The following is a 15,556-nucleotide window of genomic DNA, read 5'->3' as shown; positions in this document are numbered from 1 at the left end:
AATGCAATTTTTATCACGTAGTATCCGTATGACATGCGCATGTAATGCGTTTTTAACATCAGCTTTTATATACAGTAATTCTCAGTCATTTCAAGTTAGTTTTATAAGTAATAAAATAACCTTAAATACAGATATAGATAGAAATATGTCAGTGAGATATATAATTAGTGCTTTGTGTCTGTAGCTTACTGCACATGTATTTAGCTAATAAATCAGTAAATTAAAGAAAAAAATGGAGTGGGGCCCCCCTCATTCTTCTTAACTAACCTAGTGAAAGCAGACAGCTTGGTGCTGGTATTATTATTCTGGGAAGGGGCCACTATCCATGGATCTTGCCATGCTGTGAGCGGTGACATCAGTAAGGTTACCGTAGTTCATCGACTATGAACTCCGGTCACCTAAATGACATCAGCGCTGATCATTACAGGCGCAACCTCATGCTACTGTTCCAGCAGGAGTGTTGAGCGGTCGCATACTCATGTCACCGCTCAACACACCATCATAAAAGAGGGGGGATTGTCATGGGACATTATAAGTATGGATTATCTTCGGACAGGTGAGGATTACTTTGCTATTTTATTTCTATTTGGATCTTAATAACGGAGTAAAAGAGAGTCGGGGAGTTTGTTTTTCAAATAAAGAACTTTGCTCTGTGTGTGTATTTTTACTTAAACTTACGAGGTTAGTTATGGTGGTGTCTTATTGACACTTCTTCATTACTAACCCCTGGACTTGATGTCAGTAAACATAAAATAGCTGACATCAACCCCAAAATCATTTCCCCACTTTCCAACGCATCAGGGCAATTGGGAAGCGTCGAGACTGAAAGTTAGAATTGGTGCATCAAATGGATGCGCCGATTCTGAGGCGGCTGAGGGCTGATGTTATTAGTCTGGGAGGGGCCAATATCCATGGCCTTTTCCCAGCCTATTTATATCAGCCCACAGCTGTCTGTTTAGCCTTTGCTGGTTAGTAAATATATAAGAACCCCACGTCCCCTATTTTTACTAACCAGTAAAGGCTGCACAGACAGCTGTGAGCTGTTATTAATAAGCTGGGAAGATCCATGGATAGGGTCCCCTTCCCAGAATAACAACACCAGCCAGCCCCACTGTCTGCTTTCCCTCAGCAGGTTAAGAAAAATAAGGGGACCCACTCCATTTTTTCCTTTAATTTATTAAATTATTAGCTAAATACATGTACATTTAACTACACATGTAATGCACTTATTATATGTCACTGACATCTTTCTATCTATCTATTCTATGTATATATCTATTTTATCTACTCTATTCTGATGGGTCACCCTGTGAATTTACTGCACTTGGCTGATGAAATGTCGGGTTTCCTTTGAGATGGGTGTGTAAAAAAATCGGACGGTACATGAATGGTCCGTGTACTGCGTGATTTTTTTCTCGCACCCATTGACTTTCATGGGCGCGTCTCGTCCGACATACGCAGAAAATTTTATGCACAAAAACAAAGCAGTGGAAAAAATGACGTATTTACGCCACATGGGAATATGCCCTTAGAGATTTCAGCTGCGTAGTCAGCAGTAGTGTGAAAGCAGCTGTGAGCTAGAATACAGATTGTACCTCAGGATCACTAATGCTATGTCTTTACAAAGATACTCAGTGTTGTATTTGATCAATCAATAAATTAAGTATCATACTCACAGTTAGGCATGGGTTAATAGGACTGCACTTTTTACCATCTCCACTGTATCTTTCCAAACAATTACAGACAGACTAAACAAAGAACACAAATGTGGTAGGCATTACTTATGTGACCTCACAGAATTTTTCTTGTCATACTTTGTACATTTAATTTATCTTCACCTACACAGCTAAAATCTCTCATTTATCATATGAATACGCCCATAGAGAAATATTATGTAGTCAGTGCTACTAAGTATTAACGGAGAGAATGGCAAATTATCTTTAGCTGAGACAGTGGGGACAACAGCAAGGTACCCATATCATTTCTTCATCACCCTCTTTTTGTTGTAGCAGATGTTGAGGGAGAAATCCTGTGTAAGTAGTCACAACTAGTGATGATCGAGTACGCCTCATTAACCCTTTCGGCGAGCACGCCGGGAGAATGAATGAAACGCTGAGCACGCCAAAATACTCGGCGAGCACCCGAGCGTGCTCGTTGAAAGGGTTAATAAGGCATACTCGATCATCACTAGTCACAACTCAATAATGGATAGATGTCATGTTGAAAATATAGGTCCTATCTGTAGATACAGTTGAAACCAGAAGTTTACATACACCATATAAATACACTCATGTGCAAGTTTTTCTCAATATCTGACATGAAATCAGAATAAACCTTTCCCATTTTAGGTCAATTAGGATTGCCATAATTTTTAATATTTGCCAAATGCCAGAATAATGAAAGAGACATGTTTTAAGGCATTTTTATTACTGCAAAGTCAAAAGTTTACACTCCCTGTAAGAAGTTATTTCGCTTATCCATGTTATGTAAATAAAAGCTTATAACCTGACCTTAAATTCATCCATTGGTTTTATAAATTACTCTTTTGAAAGCTGAAACTCTCCCAAATTTGGTTTCGGTTAAGAAAATAAATTGGCATCAATGCTGAAATATTGTTCATTTAATGAACACAGAAGGGTCAGATTTTGGCAAGACAAAAGTTTTGTCGCCCACAGAAAGTAATGTGATATTCAAAAAATAATTATCTTAAAATACAAATGTATGTTGCATAACATTGGTGAATGAAGTTGTGGTGCTATTAGAGTCATATTTAATATTTTGTGTGACTTCCATGAGCTTGAAGGACTGCATCCATGCGGTTCAACAATGGTTCATACAATTTATTAATGAAGTCATCAGGAATACCAAAGAATGCAGTCTTACATGCCTCCCAGAGTTCATCTAGATTCTTTGGTTTTGTCTTCCAAGCTTCCTCTTTCATCCTATCCCAAACATGCTCAATGATGTTCATGTCTGGTGACTGGGCTGGCCAGTCCTTGAGCACCTTGATTTTTTTTGCCTGGAGGAACTTTGTTGTAGAGATGGATGTATAAGATGGAGCACCATCCTTTTGCAGAATTTGACCCCTTTTATGATTTGGAATGTAAGAGGTAGCTAATACTTCTTGATATTTTAGGCAATTGATATCGCCTTCCACCTTGCAAATGTTTCACACACCCCATACTGAATGTAACCCCAGACCATGATCTTTCCACCACCAAATTTAACTGTTTTCTGGGTGTATTTTGGATCCATTCGGGCTCCAGTAGGTCTCCTGCAGTATTTGCGGCGGCTGTGGTGTAATTCTACTGAAGATTCATCAGAGAAATCCGCCTTCTGCCACTTATCCAGCGTCCATCTGTTTAGCAGGCTGTGGGGCTTTGCAAATGCCACACTTTTTTTATTTGCCTTTTGTTTAGTGCTGGCTTCTGGGCACTGATTCGACTATGGAGGCCATTTCGAGACAGAATCCTACAAACTGTTCTACTTGACATAGGGACTTGAGGTGACCAGGCCTGTTGGAGCTCTGCTGCAGTGGAAGAGAGGCTTGCTTTGGATTTTTTAACCAACAAACGTTCCTCCTGAGCAGTTGTCTTGTGGGGTCTGCCGGACCTGGGCTTGTCAAACACATCTCCAGTCTCTTCAAATCTTTTTTTAATTATTTGTACTTGATGCTGAGACACATTAAAGGTGCCAGCCACCTCTGCAGTGGATCTGGTCTTCAGCCTCTTGATAATCAAGGCTTTGGTCGCAGGGTGGATTTTTGGCATGTTGTCAGAGCTCGAATTGCAGTTCAAGTGAAGGTCTGGGGTGCTGGGTTTCTTTATATACACACCCACTAATTAACCGATCATTTACTGAGCACTGGTGAGGATGTAAACTAGGATTGGGTGCATTATATGACCAGGCGACAAAACTTTTGTCTTGCCAAAATCTGATCATTCTGTGTTCATTAAATGATCAATATTTCAGCATTGATGCCAATTTATTTTCTTAACCTAAACCAAATTTGGGAGGGTTTCAGCTTTCAAAAGAGTAATTTATAAAACCAATGGATGAATTTAACATCAGGTTATAAGCTTTTATTTACGTAACATGGATAAGCGACATCACTTCTGTCAGGGAGTGTAAATACACTAAGATTACTATGTCTTTAAACAATTCTGGACTGCCCATATCATGATGTCATGTGTTTGGAAGCTTCTGATAGTTTTTTTTGGAACATCTGAGTTAATTAGAGACACACCTGTGGATGTATTTTAATGCACACCTGAAACACACTGCTTCTTTGTGCAGCATCATGGGAAAGTCTAAAGAAATCAGCCAAGATATCAGGAAGAGAATTGCGGACTTGCACAAGTCTGGCTCATCCTTGGGTACAATTTCAAGATACCTCAAGGTGCCTCGTTCATCTCTACAAACAATTATACTCAAGTACAAACAAGATGATAATGTCCAGCCATCATACCGCTCAGGAAGAAGACGGGTTCTGTGTTCCAGAGTTGAACGTGCTTTGGTCTGACATGTGCATATCAACCAAAGGACAAAAGCAAAAGACATTGTGAAGATGATGGTAAGATTGTGCAATAACCACAGTGAAACGAGTACTGTATCAACATGGGCTGAAAGGCCACTCTGCTAGGAAGAAGCCATTACTCAACAAAATAAAAAAGGCATATTAATGTTTGCAAATGCACACAGGAAAAAAGACCATAATATTTGGAGACATGTCCTATGGTCTGGTGAAACTAAAATTTTAAGTTTTTGGGTATAATGACCATCATTACGTTTGGCGGAAAAAGGGAGAAGCTTGGAAGCCTAAGAACACCATCCCAACTGGGAAACACGGGGGTGGCAGCATCATGTTGTGGGGTCGTTTTGCTGCAGGAGGGACTGATGCACTTCACAAAATAGATGGCATCATGATAAAAGAAGATTATGTGGCAATACTGAAGCAACATCTCAAGACATCAGCCAGGAAGGCTGGAAATGGGTCTTCCAAATGGACAATGACCCGAAGCATACTGCCAAAATGGTAACAAAGTGGCTTAAGGATAACAAAGTCAATGTTTTGGAGAGGCCATCACAAAGCCTTGATCTCAATCCTATTGAAAATTTACGGGCAAAGCTGAAAAGGCAGGTGCGAGCAAGGCGATCTACAAACCTGGATCAGTTACACCAATTTTGTCAGGAGGAATGGGCCCAAATTCCAACCAACTATTGTGAGAAGCTTGTGGAAGGATATCCCAAACGTTTGACCCAAGTCATTCAGTTTAAGGGCAATGGTGCCAAATACTAATGAAATGTATGTAAACTTTTGACTTTGCAGTAAGTAATAAAAATGCCTTAAAATATTCTCTCTCTCATTATTCTGGCATTTGGCATATATTAAAAATGATGGTAATCCTAATTCACCTAAAACGGGAAAGGTTTATTCTGATTTCATGTCAGATATTTAGAAAAACATACATACATGTCTTTTTATATAGTGTATGTAAACTTCTGGTTTCAACTGTATCTGGCTATAAAGCAGAAGGCGCAGAGCAGAATGATATAGCAGTTTATGGGGAAAAGGTTTAGTGCAACTATGCGTTGTACTCATTCTTAGCTTTGCAGTCCAGTGGGTAGTTATATTAGTGATTGACATCTTTCTCTGTATGAGTGTGCATATAGTCATGTCAATCATTGAGTTTCTCCAGCCACTAGACTCCAAAGACTAAAATAAGCAGGCATTTAAAGGAAATTTGTCACCAGGTTTTGCTACCTTATCTGAGAGCAGCATGATATAGAGGAAGAGACACTGATTCCAGAGATATAAAACTTACTTTACTGGGTGCTGCAATTCTGATTAAACACTGTTTTTTCTGCTGCAGATCTTCTGGTTCTCCGAATGCTGAGCTCAGTATAACCCCGCCCACACCACTTTGGCAGCTTTCTGTGCACACTGTGCATAGGCATAAAGCTGCCAATCAGTGGTGAGGGAGTGGTTGGATTCCCTGGAAGCAGGCCAAGTAGTCCTCTTGTGACAATATTCTGCTGAAAAACATTGATTTTATAAAAACTACAATAAGCAGCTCAGTAAGGGACACATCACTGTTATCAGGGTCTCTACCCCTACATGATGCTGCTCTCAGAGTAGGTAACAAAAATAATCTTGTGACCGATTCCCTTTAAATGAATAAAATACAAATTATACAGAATTTTTGCCCACCTTCCTATATATCAATGTTCTAATTTATAACCTGATGCCTACAGACAGGCTGTATCTTCAATGTGATAGGCTCCCTTTAAGTCGATGGGGCTAATATAGACTGAGTTCCCTATCTCTTGGTTTCCCTTAGCAGCCTTTATTGTATGTACAACAGGACATCTTCTACACATTTTACCATTGGTAATAACTTGATAAAAAATCATAAACCATGGTAATTAGTGTTGAGCGAGCACGCTCGACACTGCTCGGTACTTGCCCGAGCATCTCACTACTCGGGATGTACGGCGAGCACCGAGCATTTTCTGGTTACTCCGTCCTGCATGTTTGGCGCTCTTTACAGAGCCAATGAACATGCAGGGATTGCCAGCCAGTCACTGTAATGCCGCAGCCATGTTGGTTGTGGGCATTACAGTGATTGGCTGGCCGCACAGCGTCACCTCGAGTATTTAAAACCGGACGCCGCCATCTTGGACACAGTTGCTCCGGATCAGACAGTGTAGGGAGAGTGCTGCTGAGCTAGGGAGAGATTTATACTGCGAAATAGGTAGTGTAGGGTCTCTAAAGCCTGCCAAATCAAACAAACAGTCCTTCTGAGGACTAATATCCATCCCAGATAGACAAGGACTTGCACGGGGATAGTTGCAAGTCTGCATCTTCTGATGTTGCAAGGATCACTTCTGATGAGCACACTTTTAGGCAGTGACCTGGGTGTCAGATGCTTCCAGGGGTCTTCCCCATGCTATTCCCATATCTTTTCAGCACTGTATGCATGTGTCACACAGCACATGGCCAGATAAGGTTGTAAAATGTTAAAATGACATTTCCCGGTGAATGCATTTGTCACAGTTGAAAGCAATACAAAAGTGCAAAAACGCACAAAAAATGCTACTTGTGAACATAGCCCAAGGTGTGGAGGAGTATTTTTGCTTTTGGTTATTTATTTTACCTTATACACAAGTCTTTACCCTGGAAAGGAACTTCCTTAACATATTTCACAGGAAAGCACTTTCAGTTTCGTTTTTGAACGTTTTATTGTGAGCTCGTTAAAGTGGCTTAATACCTCTGAGCACGTTGTTGACAGCAGTGACCTGGGGGTCAGAAATGCTTCCTGGGGCGATCCCCATGTCATTTGAGCACTGTCACTATCGTTTTGGGCACTTTTTAGGCTTTCTACAGACTGCTGGGGGTGCCGCCGCAAAAATGCTCCGGTCTCCCATAGACTAACATTGGACTCGTTGCTCGGGTCGAGCACCCGAGTATCACGGTGAGCTCGGCCCGAGCTTCGAGCACCCGAGCATTTTAGTGCTCACTCAACACTAATGGTAATGCTTAGCTACACTTTACCTTGTTTGGGCCAGTTTTGGTACACTCAGCAAGCTGATCACAACCACCATTATTCACCGTACAAGGATCAATCTCTGTAAAGAAAACAGCAAAGGCACTAATACATCATAAACATTTCTATCAACATGTTTACATTTTATTGGGATTTCACATTGTATATATAAATTAATGCCAATATGTTTTTCTTCCCATTTTGTAATATATTTCTAATAAGAGCAGCTTATTATAATATAATAAAGAAGAATACATACCCATACAAATGATCCCATCTCCAGTGTAGTCTGCTTTACAAACACATATCCGATTTCCAGGAGTAGTTTTTCGACATTCTGCATTTGCTGAACAGCCCCCGTTGCTGGTTGCACAGGCGTCAATAGCTAAAGTGTATTACATAATAAAGGATATTAAACAAACTGATGACGCTTAATCACAGCTTTTTAGGATATTTGAGGAATACTTTAGTGGGAAAGAATTTATGTGGAGATTACCTGTGCACATCGTACCATTTCCTTCAAATCCAAAAGCACATTGACAGTAGGCGGTGCCATCAGTTTTCACAAGACAGCTGAAGAAACAGATATAAGTATGAGTGCCCCAGCCCATCTACGTAACCCCGCTCGTTACTGACTGCGCAACAAAGGACAAGTGTTTATATGACAGATTTACATCATATAAACAAGTAATCGAGAGCAGCGGAAGGAGCAGCCGCAGCTCTGACTTCCTCTTGATTACTTATTCATCTGAAGGCGGGGCCAGTGAAGCTGGCGCTGATTGAGCACAAGGCTCGTGTGACCTAACAACCTCATGTGAGCCCCAGGAATGTTAGTGTCGACACCACTGGAACAGCCCTGGCACCAGAGGTGAGTATAAGTATTTTTATTTTAACAGGGGCACACATTCAGATTGAGAAGGCGTTGTCCTAGTAGTGATCAACCCCTTTAAGACCATATGCACTAGCTACAATAATGAATACAATCCCTAACCACTTTGGAATGTACCAATCCATGATTGAATATTCAGCTTGTAGCTGTCCTGACAAGTGTTAGTTTCACAATGAAATTTAAAATTTCTTAAAATTTTGTATCTTCTCTTTTGCATTTTTGAGTTGAATGTCAGATTCAACTCAAAAATGTAAAAGATACAACATTTTAAGAATTAAAGGGAATCTGTCAGGTTTTTGCCATGTCATGTGAGACCAGTATAATGGAGGCAAAGAGACACTGAGTTTACTGGATGCAGCCATTCTGTCACAATCAGAGTTTTTAGATTTGGCAATGAAGCAGAGGTGAGAAAGCTAACCCCACCCACACCAGGCACTCCATGTATAAAGTCCATAGACAGTGAGGTACCTATCATAGGAGGTGATAAATCCTTCAATCTAAGTAAACAACAGCACACAGCCGGACATGTGACACATGGTTGAGTTCCTCATGCTGTTCTCGGATTACAATATTTATATATATATATATATATATATATATATATATATCCATATATATTATATATATATATATATATATATATGTGTGTATGTATATATATATATATATATATATATATATATATACAGTTATATGAAAAAGTTTGGGCACCCCTATTAATCTTAAGCTTAATGTTTTCTTAAAATTGGTGTTTTTGCAACAGCTATTTCAGTTTGATATATGTAATAATTGTTGGACACAGTAATGTTTCTGCCTTGAAATGAGGTTTATTGTACTAACAGAAAATGTGCAATCTGCATTCAAACAAAATTTGACAGGTGCATAAGTATGGGCACCTCACCAGAAAAGTGACATTAATATTTAGTAGATCCTCCTTTTGCAAAAATAACAGCCTCTAGTCGCTTCCTGTAGCTTTTAATGATTTCCTGGATCCTGGATGAAGGTATTTTTGACCATTCCTCTTTACAAAACAATTCCAGTTCAGTTAAGTTTGATGTTCGCCGAGCATGGACAGCACTCGTCAAATGATCCCACAGATGTTCAATGATATTCAGGTCTGGGGACTGGGATGGCCATTCCAGAACACTGTAATTGTTCCTCTGCATGAATGCCTGAGTAGATTTGGAGCGGTGTTTTGGATGATTGTCTTGCTGAAAGATCCATCCCCTGTGTGACTTCAACTTTCTCACTGATTCTTGAACATTATTGTCAAGAATCTGCTGATACTGAGTGGAATCCATGCGTCCCTCAACTTTAACAAGATTCCCGGTGCCGGCATTGGACACACAGCCCCAAAGCATGATGGAACCTCCACCAAATTTTACTGTGGGTAGCAAGTGTTTTTCTTGGAATACTGTGTTTTTTTGCCGCCATGCATAACACCTTTTTGTATGACCAAACAACTCAATCTTGGTTTCAACAGTCCACAGGACCTTCTTCCAAAAAGAAATTGGCTTCTCCAAATGTGCTTTTGCATAACTCAGCCGACTCTGTTTGTGGTGTGCTTGCAGAAACGGCTTCTTTCGCATCACTCTCCCGTACAGCTTCTCCTTGTGCAAAGTGCGTTGTATAGTTGACCGATGCACAGTGACACCATCTGCAGCAAGTTGATGCTGCAGCTCTCTGGAGGTGGTCTGAGGATTGTCCTTGGCTTATCTCACCATTCTTCTTCTCTGCCTTTCTGATGTTTTTCTTGGCCTGCCACTTCTGGCCTTAACAAGAACTGTCCCTGTGTTCTTCCATTTCCTTACTATGTTCCTCACAGTGGAAACTGACAGGTTAAATCGCTGAGACAGCTTTTTGTATCCTTCCCCTGAACAACTATGTTGAATAATCTTTGTTTTCAGATCATTTGACAGTTGTTTTGAGGAGCCCATGATGCCACTCTTCAGAGGAGATTCAAACAGGAGAACAACTTGCAAGTGGCCACTTTAAGTAGCTTTTCTCATGATTGCATACACCTGGCTATGAAGTTCAAAGCTCAATGAGGTTACAAAACCAAAAAAAGTGCTTTAGTAAGTCAGTAAAAAGTAGGTAGGAGTATTTAAAACAAGAAAATGATAAGGGTGCCCATACTTATGCACCTGTCAAATTTTGTTTGAATGCAGACTGCACATTTTCTGTTAGTACAATAAACCTCATTTCAAGGCAGAAACATTACTGTGTCCAACAGTTATTACATATATCAAACTGAAATAGCTGTTGCAAAAACACCAATTTTTATAAAACATTAAGCTTAAGATTAATAGGGGTGCCCAAACTTTTTCATATAACTGTATATATATATATATATATACACTGTAATATATATATATATACAGTACAGACCAAAAGTTTGGACATACCTTCTCATTTAAAGATTTTTCTGTATTTTCATGACTATGAAAATTGTACATTCACACTGAAGGCATCAAAACTATGAATTAACACATGTGGAATTATATACTTAACAAAAAAGTGTGAAACAACTGAAAATATGTCTTATATTCTAGGTTCTTCAAAGTAGCCACCTTTTGCTTTGATGACTGTGTCCAAACTTTTGGGCTGTACTGTATATATATATATATATATATATATATATATATATATATATATATATATATATATATATATATATATATACACAGTGTATATGTATATGTGTATATATATATATATATATATGTGTGTGTGTGTATATATATATATATATACATATACACAGTGTATATGTGTGCGTATATATATATATATATATATATATATATATATATATATACTGTGTGTGTATGTATGTATGTGTGTGTATATATATATATATATATATATAAATACTAGATGGTGGCCCGATTCTAACGCATCGGGTATTCTAGAATAGGTATGCGGCCGACCGGACGCAATCAGCAGAGCGGTATTTAAATTTGGCGCCAAAATCGCTGATTGGTCGAGGCCGGCAACCGCGACCAATTAGCAAAGTGGTGTTAAAATTTGGCGCCTATATCGCAGATTGGTCACGGCCGCGACTAATCAGCAGAGTGGGGTTTAAATTTGGCGCCAATAATGCTGATTGTTTGCGGCCGGCAGTCGCGACCAATCAGCAGAGCGTTATTTAAATTTTGCGCCAATAATGGTGATTGGTCACAGCCGCGACTAATCAGCAGAGCGGTGTTTAAATTTGTCGCCAATAATGCTAGTTATTCGTGACCGGTAACCGCGACCAATGAGCAGAGCGGTGTTTAAATATGGCGCCAATATCGCTGATTGGTCGCGGCCGGCCACCACGACCAATCAGCGAAGCGGTGTTTAAATTTGGCGCCAATATCGCTGATTGGTCACGGCCGGTGGTTGCGACTAATCAGCAGAGCGGTGTTTAAATTTGGCGCCAATACTGCTGATTGATCGCGGCCAGCGACCGCGAGCAATCAGCAGAGCGTTGTTTAAATTTGGCACCAAAATCGCTGGTTGGTCGCGGACGGCAGACGCGACCAATCAGCAGAGCGGTGTTTAAATTTAGCGCCAATCTCGCTGATTGGTCGCAGCCGGCCACCGCGACCAATGAGCAGAGCGGCGTTTAAATTTGCAGCCTATATCGCTGATTGGTCGCGGCCGGCGACCGCGACCAATCAGCAGAGCGGCGTTTAAATTTTCCGCCGATATCGCTGATTGGTCACGGTGGCCGGCCACGATTAATCAGCAGAGCGGCGTTTAAATTTGCCGGCCATCTCGCTGATTGGTCGCGGCCGGCCACCGCGACCAATCAGCGTCGTGTTAGTGTGGGCCCGGGAGCAGCGCTGCTTGTGCAGCTCCGTATTAGCGAGGACCGGGGAGCGGCGCTGCCTGTGCGGCTCCTTCTGCTGCGAGAAGCCGGGAGATGAGCGGCTACTCGCAGCAGAAGCATCCCGACTGGCGGCGCTGCTCCCCGGTCCTCCGTTCACACTTGCTGTCGGGAGATCAGCGGGACAAGCCGCTGATCTTCCGACGTTAGCCGCATGGAGGTCAGCGGCGCCGGTCGGGGTAGTTGTGCTGCTAGCGCCGCTCATCTCCCCGCTGCATCGCCGCTGACCTCAGTCCGGCAGATGAGCTGCTAACGGCCGCCATCTTTTTTCAGAAATCCCGCGGCGCTGATTGGCCGCTGCCGGACCAATGAGCGACGCGGGATTTCCTGGACAGACAGACAGACAGACAGACGGGATAAGACAATTATATATATAGATACAGTGTATATGTGTGTGTGTGTATGTATATATATATATATATATATATATATATATATATATATTACACAAAAATACATGATAAAATATTAAAAATGGCAGGAGCTAGCTAAGCCGTGATTGTATTACTTTGAATCAAATATAAATGTAATTGAATGGGAAAGTAATGATCTGCACATCAAAGGCCTCACAAAGCTGCCATGTGTATAACCACTGCCCCAAATCATTAACTGACAGTCATTCAATTATTCACACGTTTTATATTAGGCAGGTATGAAGTACATACTTTGCACTAGAGTGGCAGATTTTATTGCATTTGTCTTCTGTGATTGCTGAAAAATAAATGAAAGAGCAAAAATAAGATAATGTGTAATACATCCATCATTTAGCACAATTGCATTTTCTTATGTTGTACTCATCCTGAGTTGTAATCATTATTAAACTCATATAAAATTCTGGAATCAGATACGTAGATGACTAAGATAGATAGATAGATAGATAGATAGATAGATAGTGTGAGCTGTAGTATTTCTAGTAAGTGTAAGAGAACGAAACACCAGAGATGAAACGCTGCACAACCGTGTGGTTTCCAGACGGGAACGAAACCCTGTGGAACTGATCACGTGAGAAGAACGAAGCCAGCCCCAGAGATAAAAACCTGGTGCACCAGAGAGGTAGTGGTTTTGGCACCAAGAGAAGGAACAGTGAGGACTTCAGCAGCTCCATCAGCCGTAATAGCTGTCCGCAGCCGTGTGTACCAGCGGACCCAAGACGACGGTCAAGCACAGGAGATTTGAACGACGCCAATCAAGGTTCACAGTTCAGATGACGATGGTCAGGCACCAAAGATCCAAACGACGCCAGTCAAGGTTCATAGCTCAGACAACGCCGGTCAACGGTCACGGACCAGCTCCCATCGATACAGACCAACGAGACGCACGTTAGGTGTCAAATTCCACAGGATCCCTGAGGATACCTGGCCAGGGATCCGTACCTGGGTCGGTGAGCGGAGGAGACGCGCGAGACGGGCCGTCACTTCCGACAGAGACTCACGGTACCGGGCACAGGCAGAGGGAGGGCTGAGAGCCAGACGGGGTCCAGCCAACGCCTGAGCGGCCCAGACAGAATTGATAGACTTTTATCAGAAAGGCAGAGCAGCAGCTCCTGATGGGTCCAGAAAGCCACTCTGGTTCTTAGAGACTTTCCCCCCAAGTATAGTATTCAACACTTTTCCTCTCCACTAAAAGGAGGTTGGACTGTAGGCCCCCAAGTTCATTCTATATCCCACATTGTATATTAATTGTAGCGCCGGCGTCCCTGCCCTCTGCTAGGCAGGGACGCTGTTCCCCTCACCTCCCTGCTCCGTGTCCGGCGTCCTCCTCCCGCTCTGCTGGCAGCGCGCGCTCCTTCCCGGCCACTGTGCTTAGGGCGCGCGCGCTCTCCCTCCCTCTTAAAGGGGCCGCGCGCGCCGTCCTAAGGAGTCCCCGGCCAATGGCCGGAGGACTTCACCATATATAAGGCACCTCCTCCAAAATGGAGGTACCCGAGCAATGTTGTTGCACTGTTCACTACTCTGCTTCAGCCCTCAGGTCCCGTTGCCAGTTACCTGCCAGATACCTGCCAGATTCCTGCCAGCTTGCTGTCTTATTCCTGCCTGATATTCCGCTACCTGCCTGCTAGCCTGTGGTCCGACGGTCTGCCTTACAACTCCTGTCAGTCTGTCTAAGGACCAGCTTGCCCGCTCACCTGGGAGCGCACATCAGCTACCTGCCTGCTTGCCTGAGGTCCGACAGTCTGCCCTCCAACTCCTGTCAGTCTGTCTATGGACCAGCTTGCCCGCTCACCTGGGATCGCACATCTGCTTCCTGCCTGCTAGCCTACCTGGAGGCTCCGCCGTCACGTGCTGTGACCACCTGCCTGTCCAGTGACTCCTGCCCGCTCACCTGGGAGCGCTCATCTGCTGCCTGTCTGCTAGCCTACCTGGAGGCTCTGCCGTCACGTGCTATGACCACCCGTTTATCCAGAGACTCTCGCCTGCTCACCTGGGAGCTCACGTCTACCATCAGCCGCCACAGGTCGTACCAACCCTTCACCCAGAGACTGCCCCGGTCACTTGCCGTGACCATCTGCCCGTTCATCCAGAGACTGCCCCGGTCACTTGCCGTGTCCATCTGCCCGTTCATCCAGAGACTGCCCCGGTCACTTGCCGTGACCATCTGCCCGTTCATCCAGAGACTGCCCCAGTCACTTGCCGTGATCTCCTGCCCGTTCTTCCAGAGACTGTCCCGGTCACCTGCTGTGACTGCCTGCCTGTTCGCCACCTGCTCCCTTACAAGGACCGCCCCCTTGTATAGTAGCTCAGAGGTTCCGCCTCCCAGACCCGTTACAGTTTGCTCGGGCCATGGAACCCGGTGGCACCCAAGCTCCCTCGCTCTCGGACCTCTGTCATGAACTGTACCGTCAGAGGTCCCAACAGGAGTCCATCCTGGGTCACCTGCAGAATGTCAATTCTCGTCTGGACACTCTGACTGCTCCACCAGCAACCACCGCCAGTGCCATGACTCGCAACCCGGCAGCTCCGCTGCCCACCAATACCATGGTATCCTACCCCGGACCCCGGCTTTCTGCACCTCCTCGCTTCGGAGGCGACTCCGCCCAGGCTCGGGGCTTCATAAATCAGTGCACCCTGCACTTTGAACTATTGTCCCACCAGTTTAACTCCGACCGGGCCAAAATTGCCTTCATCATGTCCCATCTCACCGGGGAGGCCCTGGCCTGGCTAAATCCTCTATGGGAGAGAGGAGACCCCCTGGTGTCCGACTTGCCTGCCTTCCTCACGGCTTTCCGGAAAGTCTTCGACGAACCCG

The 15,556-nt window shown here is 43.3% G+C and overlaps 1 protein-coding gene across 1 annotated transcript in view; it reads right to left on the bottom strand.

The window, feature by feature from the left end:
- STAB2 (stabilin 2) overlaps positions 1–15,556 on the bottom strand; it is a 332,513-nt gene that overhangs the window by 79,644 nt on the left and 237,313 nt on the right. Inside the window, exons 40-44 of the mRNA XM_073651531.1 lie at positions 12,976–13,021; positions 8,044–8,120; positions 7,807–7,932; positions 7,556–7,629; positions 1,677–1,748 (exon numbers count right to left, since the gene is read on the bottom strand). Coding sequence (XP_073507632.1) covers positions 1,677–1,748; positions 7,556–7,629; positions 7,807–7,932; positions 8,044–8,120; positions 12,976–13,021 — 395 coding nt within the window. The remainder of the gene's footprint in view (positions 1–1,676; positions 1,749–7,555; positions 7,630–7,806; positions 7,933–8,043; positions 8,121–12,975; positions 13,022–15,556) is intronic.

This window comes from Phyllobates terribilis, unplaced genomic scaffold (assembly GCF_046119375.1).
Source record: "Phyllobates terribilis strain yellow unplaced genomic scaffold, ASM4611937v1 Scaffold_11__3_contigs__length_659146591, whole genome shotgun sequence".
NCBI lineage: Eukaryota > Metazoa > Chordata > Amphibia > Anura > Dendrobatidae > Phyllobates > Phyllobates terribilis.
The sequence above is the reverse complement of the archived record's forward strand: the minus strand, read 5'-3'. Positions and strand labels throughout refer to the sequence as shown.